This window comes from Peromyscus leucopus, chromosome 5, assembly GCF_004664715.2.
Source record: "Peromyscus leucopus breed LL Stock chromosome 5, UCI_PerLeu_2.1, whole genome shotgun sequence".
NCBI lineage: Eukaryota > Metazoa > Chordata > Mammalia > Rodentia > Cricetidae > Peromyscus > Peromyscus leucopus.
The window spans coordinates 8,519,505-8,542,120 of NC_051067.1; the positions used below are offsets into that span (position 1 = coordinate 8,519,505).

General features: G+C 46.5%; 1 protein-coding gene across 7 annotated transcripts in view; it reads left to right on the top strand.

Moving 5' to 3' along the window:
* The first annotated feature begins 735 nt into the window (after positions 1–735).
* Fam193b (family with sequence similarity 193 member B) overlaps positions 736–22,616 on the top strand; it is a 34,553-nt gene continuing 12,672 nt past the window's right edge. Inside the window, exons 1-5 of one of the 7 annotated variants that reach the window (XM_037205692.1) lie at positions 736–2,139; positions 7,673–7,733; positions 17,382–17,624; positions 19,211–19,445; positions 20,450–20,837. In XM_037205692.1, the coding sequence (XP_037061587.1) occupies positions 17,511–17,624; positions 19,211–19,445; positions 20,450–20,837 (737 nt within the window). In that variant the 5' untranslated portion in view covers positions 736–2,139; positions 7,673–7,733; positions 17,382–17,510. Of the gene's footprint in view, positions 2,140–7,672; positions 7,734–17,381; positions 17,625–19,210; positions 19,446–19,887; positions 19,994–20,449; positions 20,838–22,616 lie in introns of those variants that run through there. The other 6 variants (XM_028863499.2, XM_028863492.2, XM_037205691.1 and 3 more) reach the window with 6 other exon arrangements.

Genomic DNA, 22,616 nt, shown 5'->3' on the forward strand with positions numbered 1-22,616 from the left:
GCCTGTATTTTTCTCCCCCAGAAAAAATGGGTGGAGATGACATTTTAACAATTAAATGCTTAAATATTTCAAATTCTCCTTTGTGTGTCCTTAAAGTCCTCTCCTGCACATACCACTTAAAAAAATACTGCCTCAGTAAGTGCCCTAATCATTTCATCCTTGTCACACTGGTCTATGTATTAGTAACTATGTATTGAAGTGACCACCTTTCCCCACTAGACTCAAGAAGGATCTGGGTCTGGGTCCTGCAGAACGCGGGGCTCCCGGTGGCTGACACATTACAAGTGAAGACGCACGTTCCTTTGGTGTCTTTCGCCTCAGGCTGACCACGAGCCCATCGGCTGTGCCTGATGATATCTAGCAACCTTACGTAGTCATTTTGCAGCCTCCATATTTCTCCGTTGCAAAATGGGAATAATTCGTACCTGTCTCCAAGTGCTGTAGGGAGGAGCCAGGCGATGAGTGTGAAAGTATCGCGGCAGAGATTAGTTAATTCACTCATCATTTAACGGGCAATTAAGCTAGTAGGCCCGCTATTACAGTGCCACACGTGTTTCTCCGGCAGGTCGTAGCCTTTCGGACGTGTGCTTGGGACAGGACCTCGCCTCTGGGCTGGTCTCCCGCGGCACGCAGGGTGGTGGCCTTATTAAAAATGGCGCAGGAGGCTTCGGAGGCGAGTGCGGCGGCGCGGACTCAGCGTGCCCTCTGACCTGTTGGCAGCGGGCGGGGAGGGGTGCCGGGTGCCGCCATATTGGCTGTTGTCCTGTGAGGGGAGCGGCGGTGGCAGCGGCGGCGGCGGCGGCGGCGGCGCGAGGGGAACCAGCAAGCAGGGGAGCGGCGCGAGAGAGGCAGCATGACGCGGAGGCGGAGCAGGCCGAGCGGCGGCGCGGGCCGGCGGGAGCGGGCGCGGGCCGCGGGGCTGCAGAAGCCCCAGGCGCCCGAGCCGCAGCCGCCGCCAAGCCTGGAAGCGGGAGCGGGTGCGGGGCCCCCGGAGGCGCCTGCGGAGCCGGATCGCGACAGCCCCAGGGAGGAGGACGAGCCCAAACTGGCTCCGGGCCCTCAGGTAGGAACGAGCAAGACTCCGACTGCTCGACTGCTTTCACCTCCCCGGAGCGGGAGCGGGAGTGGGGCGGGATTGGGCATGGACATGCTATCCGGCTGGGGCCAGATCCCAAGTCCGGAGCAGCTTTCCACCCCCTTGCCGGGAAAGGAGGCTGGACCCCTCTCCACAGCCAAAGCTCAGCCAACCCTCTTGCCACCCTTCTAAAGCTATCTATCCGTTCAACCCCTACTCCGGAGCTAAATGGTCTGGCCATTCGGGTCACTGGGACTGGCTTAGGTCCTGAGACCACGGCTTAGTTCTCTGCCCTCCACTTCCCTTTGGACCCACCTGATTCCCCCGGCCCCTAAACGATCATCTCTGGGCACTGGAAGCTGCAAGGCTGCAGCCTCGGTGCGCCCCCTCCCCCCGGCCCCCAGCAGTTTCATTCCTTTCCCAGCACTGTCTGCAGCCGCTAGCCTCACCAGCTGTGCCTCTGCATCTGCCTTCTGGGACCTCCCTCCCTTCCCCACCCAGCAGAACAGTTGGAGCAAACAGGCAGGCTGCCCCAAAGACTGTTGGAACAGCTCCACTGAGGAGGAAACCCTTGTTCTCCTCCCTACCTCCTGTCCCATAAGGCGTCCCCACTCTCCGCCCCCGACCCCCGCTATCCCCCTAGTTTTCTGAATCCTGTGAGAGTAAGAGTATACGGGGATTCTTGAAAGCCCCCAGCTTGCCACCTGGAAGGTCACTTTCTTTTGAGCAAGAGAGAACAGGAGAGGTGGGGGGGGGGGGTGGTGGCGTGGGCCACAGTTGCTCAGGGAGGGTTGTGGCACCCGGGGCTGGGTGGCTTGCCCTAAGCTTGCTCTGACAAAAGAGTTTTGAGTTGGTTTTTTGGCTGAGCCTGCCGAGGAAGGCAGGCCCCTGCAGGAGTCTTGGAGGGTCGGATGCAGCGCCCGGATGAGGATGAGGCGTGGCGGAAGATGCGTTTGGCTCTGCAGACACTGACTGCATCGGGCAGCAGGGGACTCTGGGAGGCTGGTGCAGCCTGAAGGCATGGCTCTTGACAGCCTTCTAGTAGAATCTCTGGAATTGTGCATGTGAGTGGGGGTGCCATTTGGGGTACCGTTCCTGGAAAGCTTTCCCTGACCTCCCCAGTTACACCACGTGCCCCTCTGTGCCCACAGCCCTCTTTGCTCCCCTCTGGGGGCACCACTCCTTCTGTGATGAAACTTGTGGATGTGTCTGACCCAAGCCCTGAACTGTAAACACAAGGGACTCAGAGGAGCCATTTTTGTGATCCTCCAGACCTATTCCAGGCTTTGCCTTTCCAGAATAGAACTAAGTAGGTAAATGAGAAAGAGAAGATGTTGCTCAGAACCTGTGCTTATCGTAACCCAGTTTTGATGCTGGTCTCCTTTGTTTCTCTAGTCATGTGAGAAGATTTTTAATTAATGAAATTGTCATAACTTCTTGAATGTTAGAAGCCTCCCCATCATGCTGCCTTGTAGCCTAGGCTGTGAGAAGTTTCAAATAAGACGTACAAAGAGTCTTCTACTCCTGCTGGCTCTAGCTTTCAGCAAAGGTCACCTCCCCTTGTAACCTGTTTTGACCACCCCCACCATGAGTGTTGTTATCTAGAAGAGAGAGCCATGGAGTTATCTGTTGTCCTCTTTGTTTCCCATCAGACATACAGTACTTTAGGCACCCACCACAGAGAGAGGCCAGAAAGTTGGGATGGTGTCTTAACATCCAGTTTTATTGAAATACAACTCTCCCCAAAATTATAGCTTTCATTAATTCTTCTGATCCAAGTTTTTATAGATTCTTACCTACTCTATTGCTTGACCTAAGAATTCATCCCTTTATTCCTGCCAGGCGACTGACATGCCTTGTTTCTAACCTTTCCACCTTTCATGTATTTCTCCTCAGCATCTAGCACTAGTACTATGATAACTAGTAACCACTGATACAGTTCTTTGTCTGCTTTTTTAATATAGGTTCTAGGATGCAAGAGCCTTGTCAGATCCCTGTTCCTAGTGATTAACAAATATCAGTAAACAAACTAGAGGTATAACTACAGTTACTGTGTTTTTCAGATAGAGAAACAGAAACCCACAGCATTTAAATATTTACATAAATGATTCCCACTTAGAGATATGAAGCAAAAATCCAGTCAGATAAAAATTCACTCTTACATACTCAAGGGAACTGAAACACCAGCAAACTCTGATTTTGACCCACTTTTTGCTATGGGTAGAGGTGAGATTCAAGAAACTGCCTTTTGTGCCCTGGTCAAAAGTACCTGGTGTCAGAGTAGAGGTTGGCCATTGCTTCTTTGTTCACTGTCATGCCTTTCTTAAGGGTCTTGGTTCCTAACCCCACTCACTCAGTTCTGTCTGGGTGTAGAGTGGATAAGGAAGGTGAAATTCAATGTTAATGTTACCTGTTGAACCAACTCCATGGGTGACAAATGAGACCACTTCCAGTCCATAGACTTATTCTAAGGTCTCAAACTCAATACACTGTTTTATTTTTGTTTTTAATCTTAATGTAAGCTGATATTCTGAAGCGAATATGTGGCATGGTGTGGTGATTTGTGTCTGTGATCCTAGCACTTGGGAGCTTGAGATAGGATAGCTTTGAATCAAAGTCAGTTTGAGCTACACAGCAAGTTGCAGGCCAGCCTACAACTGGCTACAGGCTACGTCTCCTGTTTTAATAGCAATAGGGAAAAGATTTTTCATACTTGCATTTGTTCTTCTTAAAACCCTAAAGTCTTGGTGACGCTGAACCCACGTCCCCAAGCAGTCATCTATGGTATCTAAGCAATGTGCTTCCCTTAGGCAGCCTGTGCTCCAGGCACTTGGTTCTTTCCATGCCTCTTTATTCATTTCCATGGCCTACACTTTTAGATACATGCCCTTAGAGTTACTGGGGATCCCAAAAGTCCTTTCAGTTGTTCTAGCCCCTAAATCTGGCCTAGTCACCCAAACTCTCCAACCCTCTTTTACTTCAAGATAAAGCTTAAACAGGTGCTGCCTTTTTAGCAAAGAATGGTAGTAAGGTCGAGGCAGGTCAACTCAGAAAACCTAAAAGCTGTGCAGAGGAGGCCGTGAGAACTAATTTGCTGACTTGGGTTGAACTCCCCACATTTCCTCCTGCTCTGTGTCGCAGAGCTGGTTTCTTTCCCTGTTTGAGTCCCATCAGCAGGAGACCGTGAAGCAGCCTAGTTAGTATGCAGAGTCTCTTCTGGGTGGCAGGAGCAGTGGTGAGTGGCCACAGCCGGCCTTACCACTACTCTACCAGCTGATTGCTGTCTCACACCATTCAGCTGGTAACCTGTGTGTGCACTTAGCACCCAGGAGGCTCGCCAAGGAAGCTGGGGTGGGTGGCAGTGAGCTCATCCTTTCCTTTCCCTCTTGTCTCTCCACAGCACCCCCTGGGACAGTCCAGTTTAGTGTAAAGGGCCTCCAGAGACCCAGTTCCTCTACTGCTCAGAGTAAATCTGTTCTCTTGAGGAACTGGCCAAGGTGATCAGTCAGTAACTTTATTGAAAGCATTTCATTATGTTTAACTCGCTCAAAAAGCTTCAAAATGATCTCTGTAACCAGGGCCTTTGTTTGAGGTACACAGAAGGCCAAGGTGGTTCCTATCCTCAGAGACAACCCTGCTGATTCAGGCCTGCACCACTTTCATGGCCAGTGGGAGGAAATGATATGAAGGGGCAACCCTGCCACATAGTTCTTTGTAAGCCAGAAAAGACTCAGTGCAAAACTGCCAGTGACCTTTGAAGATAAAGACTTGCCCACCCAGTTTTTAAAAAAATTAATTTCCTTAAACTGTCTCAGAGTTATTAGCTTAATATCTGATAATAGATGGATGATTAAAGTCATAACACCTTCACTTACTGTATCTAGAGTTTTTTAGAGTAGGGACCATTTTAATTAAGTCACGTTAGGGTATGTATTATGCGTGATCTTTACTACTCAATACATGACTGTCGCATACCTCACAATGCCAGACTCACTGGTACTTTTTTAGGCCAGCTATGGCACACATACTGTCATACCCAGTAGTCCTCTTGCCTAGCATTCATTTATTCTGCCAACACTAAGTGACCCCACAGTGCCAGGCTCTGGACTAGTTGCAAAATCAGAAGTGAATGAACCCTGGCTCCTGTCTTTAAGGAGCTTGTACTGTATAGCATATATGTATATTAACTGCAGTAGTACCAGAAGAAGGCAGTGTTGGCTGCCTTTGAATAAAGGTTCAAATCCTGCATCCTTTTAAGTGGCCTTTGGAAGTGTTTTGGCCCCCTTGGTTTGTTTACTGCTTTATAAAATGACAGTAAATCCAGGCTTACTGGGTTAATATTAGGAACCAACAGTTCCTACCTGTCAAACACTTAGCACAGTTGTAGCTATAATTGTAGGTGCTTGCTGCTTGAGATGACCAAAACATGGTAATCCAGGGAAAGTTGAGACAGAGATGGTCTTCAGAGCCTCGTCTTTATGGTCGAATATTTCCAGAAAGTAAGGTGGAGAAAGGAAGGAGTTACAGCAGTGGTTCTCAACTTTTCTAATGCTACAACCCTCTGGTACAGTTCCTCATGTTGAAGTGATCCCCAACCATAAAAATTATTTTTGTTGCTACTCCATAACTAATTTTGCTAGTTATGAATCATAATGTAAATATCTGATGTGTAAGATATCTGATATTTAAGCCGGGCGGTGGTGGCGCACGCCTTTAATCCCAGCACTCGGGAGGCAGAGCCAGGCGGATCTCTGTGAGTTCGAGGCCAGCCTGGGCTACCAAGTGAGCTCCAGGAAAGGCGCAAAACTACACAGAGAAACCCTGTCTCGAAAAAAACCAAAAAAAAAAAAAAAAAAAAAAGATATCTGATATTCAAACCCTAGAAAGGGATTCTCCCCCACCAAAGGGGTTGCAACCCATGAGTTGAGAACCACTGGTCTGCAAGGGAGGTGAACACTGCCTGGACTCATTTGGAGAGCAGGGAAAAGTCAGCTGATATTCCACTTGAAGTTGTTTGGACAGTGAGGAGTCGATGAAGGTAAGGAAGGCCAAGTAGATGTGGTAAACCCTCTGCGATGCCGTGTGAGGAAGTAATTCTCTGGAAGAGGCAGTTGGGATTGCTCTCTCTAGTCCCTGTCTCCCTCACTCTAGCCTAACTAATGGCCAGATCCTTTGTTCTTTGTTCACCTCCATCCCAGATCTACCCAACTAGGGCTAGAGCCCACCCAGGATCCATTTTTGGATGTTGTAGGAGATTCTGAGTGTGGCTGGATCTGGGAGCTGCTAAATTGAGGAAGCCTATCATTGTGGGAGGTTTGTTTTGTTTTCTAAGGGGCTGGAGGCTTGAGAATATAGCTCAATGATAGAAAACTTGCCTAAGGATTAAGGCTTTGGGTTTGATTCCTCACATCACTTTAAAAAACTAAAACAGGAGCTGGAGAGTTGGCTCAGGGCTTAAGAACACTTACTGCTCTTCTAGAGGACCTGGGTTCAGTTCCTAGCACCCACATGGTGGCTCACAACTGGTTTGTTAACACCAGTTCCAGGGAATCCAGCACCTTTTTTTGTCTTGCATGGGCACTAGATATGAATGTGGTGCACAGACACACATGCAGGCAAAACATTTTTATACACACACAAAACAAACCCTGCCTTCCTCCATTTCTTCAGTTGTTGACTTGCTAATAATATTCATCTGCTAGTCTTCTGTTGTATATTAGTCTACTGTGTGCCTCTGCTGAATGATTGGAATACAGTGATTCTTGGAATACTACGTCTGTCCTTGGAAATCCCATGGTATTGTAGAGATAACAGGTTTAAACAATTAAGATATGTGAGATAGGTCCATGCATGGTGATGCATGCCTGTAATTCCAGTATTTGAGGCAGAGGCAGGTGGATTTCTGTGAGTTTGAGACCAGCCAGGGCTATATAGTAAGATCCTGCTTTTTGGTTTGTTTGTTTGTTTGTTTGTTTGTTTAAGGTAAGAGATCACCTCTATTTTAGAGAAATGTGAAAGAGCATGGGGCAGTCTAAAACGAAGCCCCATTCATTCTGACAATGCACTTGGAGATTGACACCTGGGTTGAGTCTTTAGAAAAAAGAGAAGAGGCAGTGCATTGTGTAATTGGGGAAGGGAGTATTTAATGGTCCTTCAAGGGCAGGTAAAAACTCAGGAAAGGCAAGCTTGTGTACTAGGAAGGGTTTGAGTTTGCGCCTTTATACATCCTCCTCAATCACATTAGATAACCGACCATTAGCTGAGTAGCAGGAGGGACATGCTGCAGTTTCATAAACTGTCCGTTTCCCTTATCCTCTAGCCAAAGCTCTTGGCTCCCTTTTTGACCCCTCTCCCCCTTAGAATCAAAGAAGTAGGTATTTCTATTCTGAAAGGGGGTGTGGGGAAACTAAGGCAGGAAAATGGGCCAGAGGTACTGTAAACACAGAAGGTCTTTATCAGGAAATGAGGCCATGTTGTATGACATGGGGGTTCAGAGATGCCTTGAAGGTCACTGTTTAGTCCTCTGTCCTGTGCTTCAAGTAATAAATTTGGTTTGGGCAAGTCTCACTTAGTAAGTTTCCCTATCATTTCTTCCAGGGCAGAAGAGGAAAGAAACTAACGGGTATTGAGCACCTACTGTGTGCCAGACCCAGGCCAGGTACTTTACATAATTTATTTCCTTCTGTCCTCACAACTCTGTGAAGTATGGTGTTATTCCCATTTCATAAATCGAGAAACCTGAGACTCAGAGAATTTGAGTAATGCTCCAAAATACAGAAAATGGCCGAACAACGATTTGAACTTAGAACCATGTCTCCAAAGTTCATGCTCTTTTCCCTGTGAGAAACCTCTCTTGGAGTTAAGGGTAGTAAAACAGAGGTTGGCCCAAGGATTCGGTTAAGTGAGCAGCTCGGGCCTTCTCTTGGCTACTTGTTTTGAAGCAGATTGAGTGGATTGGATAGGCTTTTGGGGTCATTAGGATCAGCAGCCTCACTGCATTGTCCTTACTCAGCTTGTGACCCAAAGAAGGCTCTCGACCATTTGGCCTTATAAAGTGAAGCCATTGTCTGCCTCCTGGAAGGGCCACATCTGAGGAAGAATTGCAGTAAAAGTTCCAAACCACTGAGGTGGGGTTTGGTCAGCTTCCAGAGCATTAACTGCAGCTCTGATTTCTAGAATTCTCAGAGTCTTAGCTCTGGTTGCCTTCTTATCAGAGCCATGCCTTCAGCATAACATTTCAGGAAAGGAACTAGTTTTGCTGTTTTAAATTCTATTTTTGATGTTAAGTAGCTGAGCCAGTGAGCCAAGAGGGCGTTAAAATTCCATTTATTTAACGCCTGCTATGTGACAGGCAACAAGCCATATGTGGTTTCTGAACATATGCAAATGATCAACAGCCAGTCCCTGCTCCAGAGAGCTCCATTCTACCAGGAATATGGCACTGTGTGACAGGTGCTATACTAGAATTACCTTAGCTTAGTACACAGAGTTTCCTTGACCTTTGACTAGGGTCTTACGGGATGCTAGGACTTTACTAAGGGGTTTCCCAGCATGTAGCACGGTAGTTGACATAAGACATTTTAGCTGCTATTGTCACCTACTTTGCCTTGGTGTCAGGGAAGCTTTTGGAGTTTGGTATCTTGAGAGGAGAGTACTCTCATGGGCTATTTCAGAATAGGGTTTGGAACCTGTTGCAGGGCAGCTGGCTAGATACAGCATGTGTCTTGGGAAATCTGGTGCAAACATACATGAACTCTTGGGACTGGGAGGAACCCTTAGGAGAATGAGACTAGGCTAAATGCTGAAAGTCAGTCCAATTCAGAACAGATCTTGGCACCTGTCTGGTGTGGTGGTCAGGGTTAGTGTCTGACACTTGCCAAACTGTAGACAGAAAGGCCAATGTGAAAAATTGAGTTGTGCCCCAAATACACCACAAGCCATATAATTAGTAATAAGGATTATTGACTAGAACATAGTAGGTCCTAGGTTTGATCTCCAGGATTGAAAAAAAAACTTATTAAATAACATTTAATAAGTTACCACATTAACATAAATTGCAACTTTTATTAAAAATCATTATTTGGAGGCCAGTAAGATGGCCCAGCAGGTAAAGGCATTTACTGCTAAGCCTGAGGACCTGAGTTCAGTCCCTGGGATCTACACGGTGGAAGGAGAGGAAGCCTCATGGAAGTTGTCCTCTTGATGCTCACACACAATACAGTGTATGTGCCATTTAAAAATAATAGTTATATATATTTAATTTTATACATTGAATAGAAAAGTGTTCCTGTTTTCATTTTTGCAAATTTCTTAATAAAGAAAAGCTGGGAAAGGAGGCTTGCTATGTAAGTGTGAGAATCAGAGTTTGTATCTTCAGCACTCAAATAAAAAGATACTGTGGTCATATATACCTGTAACCCCAACACAGAGCTGGAGGTGGGTATTTGTGAAGACAAGGATTGCTGAAGCTTCCTGGCCCACCAGCCAGCCTAGCCAGAAATGACAAGCTCCAGGTTCAGTGAGAGACCTGAGCTCAAGGAAATAAGAGAGAGTGGTCGTGCTTTCACACACACAGGCACGCACGCACACACACACGCACGCACGCACGCATGCACACAGGCATGCATGCACACGCGCACGAATGAAATAAAGCTGGACTCTCAGGTTGGAGATGTAGTTCGGGTGGTAGAGGGCTTGCTCAGCCTGCACAAAGCCATGAGTTCAGTGTTGAAGACTTTGTATTCATTTTCTATTGTCTGAACCCAGCATGGTTGTACATACCTTTAATTGAAGAGGCAGGCGGATCTCTGATATCAAGGCCAGCCTGGTCTACATAGTGAGTCCTAGGGCAGCCAAAGCTACATAGTAGACCCTATCTCCAAACAAAAGTAAAAAAAAAAATAATAATAATCTGAGCCTGGTGGTGGTGGTGGTGGTGGTGGTGCCTACCTTTAATCCCAGCACTTAGGAGGAGCTCTGAGTTCAGGGCCAGCCTGGTCTACACAGTGAGTTCCAGGACAGCCCGGTCTGTTACACAGAGAAACCTTGTCTCAAAAAAACGAAAAGAAAAAAAAGAAATAAATAAAATCTGTTGTGCATTTACATTTCAGATAGATCTTTACCAATGTATAATTCTGTGACTTCATTTATCATGCCAAAAAAATAACATTTGTGAATGACACTGATTTCCTCAGACAGGTATTGAAATACTCTAATGCTCATGGTAAGTGATACAAGCTTTCCCAAATTCTAAATTTTTGTTTGTTCTTTTGTTCTTGAGACAGATTCTCACTCTGTAGCTCAGGCTAGCCACAAACTCATGGTGATCCTCCTGCCTCAGCTTCCTGAAGTACTGGGATTAGAGGTGTGAGCCACCATGCCTAACTTTCAAATTTGAATTTTTGCACAAAAACTTGAATTTTTAATCACTGGCCACAAATACTTGGCTATTTTTCTTGACGTAATGGGCTTGTTTTGTTTATATATTTACTTTTTGAGACAATGTCTGCTAATACTCATGTCTGGATAACAAAGACATTCTTTCAAGGTAAAACTGGTATTACATGACAAAAAACAAAACCAAAAACCTTTCCCTTTGACGTGCTTATCCAGGAAACACTGGTTGTCTTAATGCTTCTTTGACCAAGCAGAGATAGTTGACTGGTAAGGGAGCAGAGACAGTGGTTTCAGTGGTACAACCCCAGCTTCCTCAGCTCCGCTGCTCCTCTGTCTGGGGATGTCCATACTAGAGCATGGGTGCCCTGTGAGCAGGTCCACTGTTCAAAGATTATGCTTTCACATGAAGGGTGAAACAATCATCTCAGCAGAACCACTAGGACTTTTCCTTCTTCGTGTTTTGCTAAAGACTAAACCTATACCCCAGAGGCTCTGAAATTTAATCTAAGGTGAGTGAGGACAATTAGTTGCTGCCCAGGGATTCTGGGTTTAAGAATTAATTCCATGAGCCTTTATGACGAAGAAAATACTGTGTGTTTTCATTCACTTGATGACAGTGTTTTTGTTCAAGGATAACAATAAAAGCTTTGAGAACAGCAAGTTGAAACCCTAGGTTCACTGATTCAAGGCATAAGGTGCCATGTTTGCCAGAATTGGAAGACTAACAGGAGATTACAGTGAGAAGGAACCCCGAGCGAGCCGAGAGCTTCTCTCTGTGGTAGCATTAATTAGAAGGACCTGAGCATTTCTCTGTCTTGGGAGTCTTACCACCCTTAGCAATTAAAGCAGAGTTGTGGGGCCCGCAAGAGGGCTCATCAGAAAAGTTTTGTACTGCCAAGGTTAATAACCTTAGTCAGATTCCTGGACCCACATAGTAGAAAAAGAGTTTGCTCCTGAAAGTTGTGCTCCAACCTTCAGCCATGTATCATTGTGTGCATGTACATGCACATGCATGCATACAAGCACACACGCAGTGAATGTAATTTAAAATTTAAAGTTGAAGAGATGGCTTAGTGGTTAAGAATATGTACTGTTCATGCAGAGGACCTGAGTTTGATTCCTAGCACCCATGTTGGGGTGACTCACAACTGCCTATAATTTATCTCCAATACCTCTGGCTTCTAAAAGCACTTGTAAACACATATACATAATTAAAAATAATAAAAATAAATATTTAAAACAATAAATAAAAATTAAAGCAGAGATGAAAATATCAGACAGTCAGGTGTGGTGGCACACATGTAGTCCTAGCACTCAGGAGGCTGAGGCAAGAAGATTGTGAATTCAATGGCAGCCTGGACTATATAATGAGACCCCCTTTTTTTTTCACCCCTTGGGGTTTTCTAGACAGGGTTTCTCTGTGTAACTGGCTGTCTTGGAGCTTGCTCTGTAGACCAGGCTGGCCTTGAACTCAGAGATGTCTACCTTGGCCTCACAAGTGCTGGGATTAAAGGTATGTGCCATAGGGCTGGAGAGATGGCTCAGCAGTTAAGAGCACTGGCTGCTCTTCCAGTGCACCTGAGTTTAATTTGCAGTACCCACATGGCCATTTTCAACTGCCTGTAACTTCCTCCAGAGGATCCAACACCTTCATACAGACATACATGCAGGCAAAATACCAATGCATATAAAATAAAAATAAGTAAATCATTAAAAGAAGGTGTGCCACCACACCCGGCTTAGACTTTTCTTTTTCTCCTCCTCCTCCTTTTTTTTTTTTTTTTTTTAAGATTTATATATTATGTATAGTGTTTTGCCTGTATGTATGCCTGCAGGCCAAGAGAGGGCACCAGATCTCATTATGGATGGTTGTGAGCCACCCTGTGGATGCTGGGAATTGAACTCAGAACTTTTTGGAAGAGTAGCCAGTGCTCTTCACCGCTGAGCCATCTCTCCAGCCTGAGACCCTTTCTTCCTTTCTTTCTTTCCTTCCTTCTTTCTTTCTTTTTTTTTTTTTTCAGTTTTTCAAGACAGGGTTTCTCTGTGTAGCTTCGCACCTTTCCTGGATCTTGCTCTATAGACCAGACTGGCCTCGAACTCACAAAGATCCACCTGCCTCTGTCTCCCAAGTGCTGGGATTAAAAAGGCATGCGCCACCACCGCCCGGCCAAGACCCTTTCTTAAAACAAGAAAAGAAACAGAAAATCTCCTCACTGGCCCCACAGCACATTGTATCCATAGAAAGACATTGGGGCCTGAGGCTTTGAGGGTGGCCCTCCACATTGCGTGGTCCCGAAAAGCGTGACTTCAGTGTACTAAACACAGAGCACTGTGGCTAGCTGGTCCCTAGAGTAGACTTGTTAGGAACAAAACAGCCAAAGGGCTGCTTTATAAACTGAGTGCCTACTGTCTGGATCCCTTTAGCTGAATGTTTGTTGTTGTTTTTTCTGCTGTCACCTAGACCTTTGGGCCACTGCAATGCAGATGGTGTCCCTGCTTCAGTTAAAGCTTAATTAGCTTCACCAGGAAAGACAGCCTGTCCTATAGAATAACTTTCATTAATGGCTAGTTCATTTATTTTGTGGCTTACTTGACCTCTAGAAAGAGTCACATTATTTCCCTAGCTGGGAGCATACTGTAATCCTTGAAGACTGCGGGTCCCCATTTTTCCATGTTTGAAATTGGAACCAAACAGGTAGAGGGACGGGGTGGAGAGATGAGGACCTGCTCTGCAGGAAGCTGCCCGCCACCTCTAATACTGCGAGGACACTTCGCACGTCTGAGGGGTTAGCCTTGAGCCAGCCTCTGCTACACTGAGTGTCAACACCCAAAAGAAGATGGACATGGTGGCATAAGCTCCTAATCCCAGCATTTGGGAAGGCGGGGGGATCTCGAGTTTGAGGCCAGACAGAGCTACACAGAAACCCTGTCTCAAAGGAGGAAAAAAGACAAAACAAGAAAATAAATGAGATAGATAGCACAGTGTACTAGATGGGTGTAGGGAAGAGATAATTTTGAGAGGACCTCTCTCTGATTGTCTAGAGGGGTGTGGACTTGACGCTGGGGCCTTTAAGGAAGGCCTACTCAACTATTTGTCAGGAAATGGGGATAAAGGGTCTTAAGTAAAAGACTCCCTTTAGCAAAGGGAGAGGGAGGGAAGTGCAAAGTATTTGGGAGCCTTAAGCGTTTGATATTTGGGGGTTAAAGGCAGAAGTTAAGATGTTTAACAGAACCCGGCTGGAGGTTTATGACTGTAATCCCAGGACTTAGAAGGCTGAAGCAGGAGGATTTCTACAAGGGCGGGCAGCCTTGGCTACAGTGTGAGACCATGTCAGCCCCAACCCCGTCTCCCCACCCCCACACAGAACAGGTGTCTACCAAGTCCTCTCGCATTCCTTGTGTCTGACAAGTTCAGTGACCGGGCATTGTTTCCTAGTGCCGCCTGTTTAACACTGGTGCGGCTCTCCATCACATTTCCTTCTCAAAACTGATCCTACAAGTTAGGACTTCATCCCATTTTAGATGAGGAGAGGGGTAAGGAGGACCTGCTAGTATCCTATAGCCTTTTTTTTTTTTTTTTTTTCTTTTTTCCACAGAGTTTCTCTGTGTAACAATCCTGGCTGTCCTGGGACTAGTTCTGTACACCAGGCTGGCCTCAAACCCACAGAGATCCCCCTGCCTCTGCCTCCCAAGTGCTGGAATTAAAGGCATGTGCCATCACTGCCTGGCTTACAGCTTTAAATGATGGTAGCTCAGGATTAATACCAAAGCCATTGTTTCCACTGCACCACAGCACTACCCACAGTCACTTTGGCTCACATTTGTTACTCAAATGATAAGAGTTCTGTTTGCTTTTGAAAGAGAAGATAGAAAACGTTTTTTTATTAAATAAGAAGTCTCCCTCTAATGTGTTCAAATCCAGTCTTTTTTTTTTTTTTTTTTTTTTTTTAAAGATTTGTTTGTTCATTATATATACACATGCCAGAAGAAGGCACCAGATCCCATTGTAGATGGGTATGAGCCACCATGTGGTTGCTGGGAATTGAACTCAGGATCTCTGGAAGACCAGCCGGTGTTCTAAGCCACTTTCCAGCCCCAGAAAACATGTATGTTTTAAATGTATTTTAAAATGTATGTGTATGGATGTTTTCCCTGCATGTATGACTACCATGTACATGCCTATGGAGAGCAGAGGGCAGAAGAGGGCATTGGGTACCCTGGAAATGGAGTTAAGAGATAGTTGTGAGCTCCCATGTGGGTGCTGGGAATCAATCCCAAGTCCCCTGGAAGAGCAAGCAGCCTTTGGGCCATCTCTCTAGCCCTGAGAGATCTTTGAGAAGGCATTTTTTGTACTAAGGAGCATACATTATGCACTTGAATTATTGTTTAAAAGCATTAATTAACCAGGCATTGATAGCACATGCATTTAGTCTCAGCCTTTGGGAGGCAGAGGCAGATGGATCTCTGGGTTTGAGGCCAGCCTGTTCTACAGAGTGAGTTCCTGGACAGCCAAGGCTACACACAGAAACCCTGTCTCGAAACCCGCCCCCCAAATGTAAATACACAGGTCCTGGTTTTGATCTCTAGCACTGAGATAGAAAAGATTGATTTAAAGAAGATTTATACTCTTTTCATAATATTTTTCATGGCTAGACATGCTGGCACATGCCCATAATCCCAGCACTTAGGAGTAGATGCAAGAAGATGAGGAATTCAAAACCATTCTTTGCTACATAATGAGTTCAAAGCCCGCCTGACCTTCATGAGACCCTCTCTCAAAAACCAAAACAAAGAAAAAACCCAGCAACAACCACCCCGTGTAATGATTTTAGGACCCTCATGCATGTCCAAGTGAAGCAGGAGCTGTTACGAACGAAGATCCTCATCCTGGTGTTGCCTGTGGTGCTCTGCACTAAACCACTAGGAACGAAGTCCTGTGTACTGGTTCCCCCCACACACACCTGCAGTTACTACAACTCACCTTACGGCTTTGAGAAACGTACTAAGAACTGTTCTCAGAAAGTCCCCCTCCGGGGCCTGGGAGAGGGCCTAACAAGTGCAAGAGCTTGCTGCCCAGCTTGACAGCCTGAGTGCAGCCCCTAGGACCCACATGGTGGAAGGAGAGAGAGAGCACCTCCAGCAACTTGTTCTCTGACCGCCACACGGGTGCCCAAATGTGCACACACACACACAAATAAATACTTGTGTTTAAAAAAAAGCCGGGCGGTGGTGGCGCACACCTTTAATCCCAGCACTCCAGAGGCAGAGCCAGGTGGATCTTTGTGAGTTCGAGGCCAGCCTGGTCTACAGGAAAGGTGCAAAGCTACACAGAGAAACCCTGTCTCAAAAAACCAAAAAAAAAAGAAAAAAGAAAAGAAAAAGAAAGAAAAGAAAAGCTCCCCCTTTGCCTTAATGTCTCAAACCATTCTCCTCCATCAATCTTCCATGCCTGTGAGATGACAGATGAGTTCTGTCTACACTTAACATTAAGCAGCTGCCTTGTGCATTGAGACAGCCCCTTGGCAGAGTGTTTTGGCTGTGTCTTTTATCCATTCCACTTGTGGTACTCTTTTCTACATTCCTTGTCCTTCCCCAAGTGTTTCATTATACTTCTAGTGTCACTTCTGGTTCCTTTCTTTTTTGAGAAACCAGGGACCCAGGTTAGTATGATGGCAACATGGCAGACTTAAGGATACTCTGATCCCAACTCATTGTGATGTCACATGAAACAACAATGGCACCCTCCACATTACCTAGTGGAGGGTGAATCTGAAAGTTATGCAGAGTTATGGAACAAACCACCCTGCAACCCAGTGCCTCTAAACACTACCACTTCCTATTCCTACTGAATCTACTGCTTGGTGGGATTTCACCTGGGCTCACTCATAGATCTGTCAGCTGACTGACTAGTTAAGAACACTCATTTTCTTCAAGTCCCACAGATGGGCAGGAGTGGCAGAGGCACAAGGTCTTGGCAGGCTATCCATGCAAGGATACCAGGAGAAGTGCATACACACTGTTCAGATTGGTGCTGCCAGCATGTCTGTTAACACTATCCTATTGGCCCAAAGGAAGTGACAGGGCCATGTGCAGGGTCAGTGGAAGGAGACTAGAGTTGGAAAACAGAGGAAAACCGCTAACTGGGCTATCAATATAATTAGGTTCCCAGTTAGGACCCCACTGTGAAAGGAAAATTTAAAACTTAAATGACTGGATCCGATCTGTTGTAAGGGGAAGAAACAGGCCAAGTCATGATCTGGGCCTGAGCTATGGCATGCAGCATTCTGCACAGCTCTGCAAGGTGGGTAGGAAGCAGAGCTCAGAGGAGTTAAATAACTTGCTCAAGGTCATCGTCGGCTGATTCATGCTGAGGCTGAGGTGAGAGTGCTTGTCTGTCTGGCCCCAGAGTCTAGGTTTTTTTCACCATCCTTACTCAAAAGGGCACCAGGGTCTGTCATTCTAAACTCCTGCTGCAGTACTAAAGAAATTGTTCGTCTCTCCAGAAAAAGCACATCCATTTTCCTTTCAGGTGAGGACTGATCTGTAGCCTGCATAGAACTGTGGCCCTTCCTAGGCATTCCAGAGAGGGAGAAACCTCTTCTCTGTTCTTTGATGTTGAGGACAGCTGAGCATGAGTTTTGGAGTCAGATTTACTGGGATTCAACCGTTCACTAGCTCTGTAACCTTGGGCAACTCATTTAACTTCTTGAAATCTGTTTCTTCATCTTAAAAAATGGGAATAAGAACACCTTGTTTGCAGAGCTGTCACAGGACTAAAGCTGAATTATGTTGATAAAGTGCCTATCCCAGTGCCTGGCACGTAATGAATGGTGTTATGAATACTGTTAGCATCATTTCTAAGGACAGCCTTTCCCCCTCCTGGGAACCCCTGTGTCTGTGTGTTGGACAGGTTCCCCCCACCTCCAGCCAGTCTGTGCAGACTTGTTGCCTGCTGTGTCACCGCGAGCGCAAAGGCTGGGAAGAAGGCCCTTCACAAAATGGACTGGTGTTGCAGGGTGAGAAGCTGCCCCCTGACTTCATGCCAAAGCTCGTCAAGAATCTCCTAGGCGAGATGCCTCTATGGGTCTGCCAGAGTTGCCGAAAGAGCATGGAGGAAGATGAGAGGCAGACAGGTGGAGAACGTGCAGTGGCGGTAGGTAACAGCTGACAGGTGACCTCTGAAAGCAGGACTGCTTCCTCCCTAAGGGAGTCAGGCTGTTTCCCCTGGCCTCAGGAAGCTCTGCCCAGGCTGCTCTGAGAAACCATCCGGCTGCACTTAATGTCTGCAAGTTGGGTTTAGATCTGAAGGAAGAAGACATGGGCCTGCTAGTGGACGGAGGTAGATCCTGATCCTGTCCTGTCACCTGACCCTGATGCCTTCAGCCTACGGCTGTTGGAAAGGCCACCACTATGACACAGATGAGTCAGAGGGTCTGAGATGTACTTCAGTCAGAAGACAACAGTAATAGCTGGGAGCCGTGGAAGACTGCTGTCTGTGAGGCATGTCAGCCAGACTTCACTTCTCTTTCCCCTGGAGACTTGCATTTACCCAGAATCAGTTCATTTTCAAGACTTGTCACTTGGGGCTCGAAATGTAGCTCGGTGGTAGAATGTTTGTCTTGTGTGTGCTGGGAAGAAAAATAACAAGAAAGGAGGGCCAGGGAGATGACTTGGTGGGTAAAAGCTCCAAAGCACCTGCCTCACAAGCTTGAGGACCTGATTATAGTCCTCAGAACCCACAGGAAGCCACATGTGATAGTACATATCTGTAACCCCCATGCTCCTGCAGTAAAGTGGGAGGTGGAAACAGGACAGCCCCTGGAAGTTGGTGGGCCAGCTAGCATTGCTTACACAATGGCAAACCAACAAGGAGACCCTGTAGCAAACCAGGTGGAAGGTGAGGACCTACATCCAAGGTTGTCCCCACTTGTACACTATGGCACATGTGCACCTTCACTTACACATGCATGTATACATATTCTACACATATACAGATATTCCTAATAAACAGAAGGAAGGGCTGGGTGTGGTGGCACTCACCTTTAGTCCCAGTGCTTGGAAGGCAGAGGCAGGCAGATCCCTGTAAGTTTGAAGCCAGTCTTTCCTACAGAGTGAATTCCAAGACAGCCAGGGCTACATAGAGAATTAGACTTTGTCTCAAAAACCCAAAGAAATAAAAGTAAAAAATTAATGAAAGGCTGGGGCTACAGAGATGGCTCACTGGTTAAGAGCACTAGCTGCCCTTTCAGAGCACTGGGGTTGATTCTCAGCACCTACATGGTAGCTCATAACCTGCTGTAATTCCAGTCCTAGGGATCAGTTGCCTTCTTCCGGCCTCTGTGTGCACACAGTGCACAGATACACATTCAGGCAAACACTCATACACATAAAGCCTCAAAAGTTTTAAAAATAAATGGAAGGAAGGAAGGAGAAAGGGGAAGGGGGAGCATGAGTGCTAAACTGCACTTGTGATTCAAAGACTTTTCATCTTGTCGGCGGCTCTTCACACACACAAATGGCCCATGTTCATAGACAGGCTCTGCCCTAGACGCTCTCTGCCTGCGATCCACACAGCCACAGAACTGGGAACACTAGAGTCCCTTCCAAGTACTTCATTGGCCCTTGATTATAGTTCACCGTGACTTGTGCTTATTGGCTTCAGTCATAACGTTACTAAGGGCCTGAAGGACAGGGCAGCCCCACTGTTTGACCATGAGCCTTTTTCTTTCTCCTTTCCAGATCTCCTTGTCACACACATCCTGCAAATCCCAGTCTTGTGGGGGTGACTCTCATTCATCCTCGTCCTCTTCTTCATCATCCTCATCTTCCTCCTCCTCTTCCTGCCATGGGAACTCAGGGGACTGGGATCCCAGCTCGTTCCTGTCAGCACATAAGCTCTCAGGCCTCTGGAATTCCCCACACTCCAGCGGGGCTGTGCCAGGCGGCTCGCTTGGGAGCCCTCCTGCCATCCCTGGTGAGTCTTTAAGCTGCTTCCGGAAAGTACTGGGCCCCTTTAGGTAGATAGCTGTTTGCCTTTCTGTTTTGGCCCAGTCAATGAGAAACTTGGTTATTAAAATAAGTAAATGTAGACCTGTTCTGATGGCAGTAGAGACAACCTAGACTTTGTCCCTGGAAGACCTTCTGCGAGACTCTGAAGTTATACTGCCCAGAGAGAAAAAAAGAATGCCCCCATAGCTGTTATTGGCTTAACGTTGGGTCTAGGAGAGGTCCTCATACTGTCTGAGGAACGGGGCCTGGGAAAGCCCATAGGGAAGTGAGACTTAGATCATGTACACCTGCTATCTATACCATTGACAACCTGAGCTACCTCTGCTTCCTTGGCCTCACTGGACTTTGTTTGTCTACCTTAGGGATAGCTGTACAGCACTGTACTTAACCACAGGAGACTAGCAGGTGGCAGGCAGGCCACTTAAACAATGCTAATGCTCAGAGACCCAGAGGGGAAAGCCTTTGGAATGGTACTGTCATAATTCTAAATGGAGGATGGAGTTCTTCAAAATGGTACTGTTCTAAAATTATGTGAATTGAATGCATAACTCCAGTTATCTTGGTCCGTGCTGAAGAGAGTCATCAGAGCTTTTTCCTACATTAGTCAGAGATCTGTCACCTCCCAGGAGTCAGGCATACCTTGGCTGCTCTGGTCCATGTGGCCCAGACGCAGATCCCAAGGTTGCTATAGCTTCCTTTCTCAGGCCTAAGGAATGTCCAATAATAAGTAGCTCCTAGAAGGACCCAGAGAAACGGCAGAAATATCTTCTGTTCACACCAAAGCAGAGCCACAGCCTCCTCGGGCTTGGGATACTCAAACCTGTCCAGCAGACCTGCTATCCATGTCCTTTTCAGGGGCCTTGTGCTGAGAGGCTGTGCCCTCTGGCCACATTAAACAGGATGATGCGGCAGTGAGCCTGCGGGCTTTCCTTCCCAGGTCTGACCCCTTTTTCTCCCCTCCACCTACAGGTGAGGCTTTCCCTGTCTCGGAGCACCACCAGCACTCAGACCTCACTGCTCCCCCTAACAGCCCCACCGGCCACCCCCCACATCCAGCATCTCTGATTCCTTCTCACCCTGGCTCCTTCAGCTCACCGTCCCACCCACACCTGCTGCCCACCACCCCGGCAGCACCTTTCCCTGTCCAGGCTTCAGAGTGCCCTGTGGCTGCTGCCACTGCCACCCACCCCCCAGGGCCTTGTCAGAGCCCCCATCTGCCCTCCACCAGCATGCCACTCCTGAAGATGCCTCCACCATTCTCTGGGTGCAGCCACCCCTGCAGCGGGCACTGCGGTGGGCACTGCGGTGGGCCTCTCCTCCCACCACCGAGCTCTCAGCCACTCCCTAGCACTCACAGGTAAGTGAGTGGCGTGAAAGGCACCACTCCCTGCTCACTGAGCCTAGAGTTATGGAAGACTTGCCAAGAACACTTTTAGGATGGAAATCAAAGTGTGGATTGGGCTGGAAGTACTAGCTCAATGCTAGACCACAGTCTTAGCGTGCATGAGGTCCTGTGTTCACACTCAGCACCAAAATAAATACATTCTAAATTAAGGGTTTTTTCATTATAATTTTTTTAAGCTTAGAACAATTCATATGTAAAAAGAAAAGGGTCTTTACAACCTAAAGAGAAACTTCTAGAACTGTGGCCTATTTTCTTGAAGATACTTCTGTATATAAATGACATAATTTGGTCTATATTTGATAAATATTTTATGTAGCATTTTTTTATTTTCTTCATTTTGAGACAGGTTCTTGCTATGTAGCCCAAGCTAGCCTGTAACTTGTGAGTCTCCTGCTTTAGCCTTCTACTACTGGGATTACAGGTATTTCTTGCCGTCTCTGGCCTGCATAGCAACACTTTTTAAATATCATGAGCATTTCCCTAATTAAAACTCCTTTTAAAACTTAACTAGCCATGTTATTGTTTTACTTTTTCAAGACAAGAGTCTCTACTCCTAGCTGTCCCGAAATTGTTCTGTAGACCAGGCTGGACTCAAACTCAGAGATCCATCTGTCTCTGCCTCCTGAGTGCTGGGATTAAAGGTGTGTGCCACCATACCTGGCTCATTTCCAAACTTTTCCTCCCCAGACAGGGTTTCTCTATGTAGCCCTGGCTGTCCTGGAATTCACTCTGTAGACCAGGCTGGCCTCAAACTCATAGAGATCCTCCTGCCTCTGCTCCTGAGCGCAAGGATTAAAGGTATGCACCACTATTGCCTGGCTTTCATTTCCAGATTTTAACTAAGAAAAATACTGTTGTGATAAGCATCCTAAGTCTGTGTTTGAATAGATCTGGGCCCTTTGTAGCCCCAAAGGAAGCTCTGTGGTTCTGTTGGCTTTATTTGAATGTGAATGTATTGAAGGCAGATGTTTTCTAGGTTGACCCTGGCTATTTATCTGTCTTCCACAGTCTGAGATCTCACTGCCCTGCAGCCACCACTCTGGACTTGTCAACTCACATGTCTTTCACATGGTGCTGATGATGTCAGTACACACTTGGATCTTGCAGTTTTCACGTAGTAGTAGTGTGTTCCTGTGTTCTGTTCCTAATGTTCAGTATTTGGGGCTGGAGAATATTAACTATAGTTCATTTTGCTGGTCTCCAGTTGCAGAACATTATCATTTTAACATTATAACCAACATCTAAAGATGTCTTGGCTTAAAGCTTTTTCCTCTATTAGACTTTTTCATCACTGTTTCTTGGGAGAGTTCTTAACACACATTGGCAAACTGCTTTCTCCCACGCACAGTGCTGCACACCTATAATCGTAGCAATTGGGAAGTGGAGGCAGGAGGATCTAGAGTTCAAGGCCAGCCTCAACTTTGTAGAAAGACCTACTGTGAAGTGTGAGTGAAGGCAGCGAGAGGAGAGAGCACCCAAGTGCATATGAGTGCTGGGGGTTCCCCTCTGTGGTAGATGCAGAAGGCCCTGAGAATAGGTGGGGGAACTGCTTTTTACAGGGTTCTCTGAATCCATGTAGCCACCAATAAAGAGTAGTGGTCTGTATGTATCTTCAGAAACTGAATATTTTAATTTTCCTAAAAGGAATTTCGCTTAATGTAATAGAAGAAATGTGAGCTTGGAATAAACTGTAGGCACCATTGATCCCAACTTCTGCTGCCTCTTCTAAAC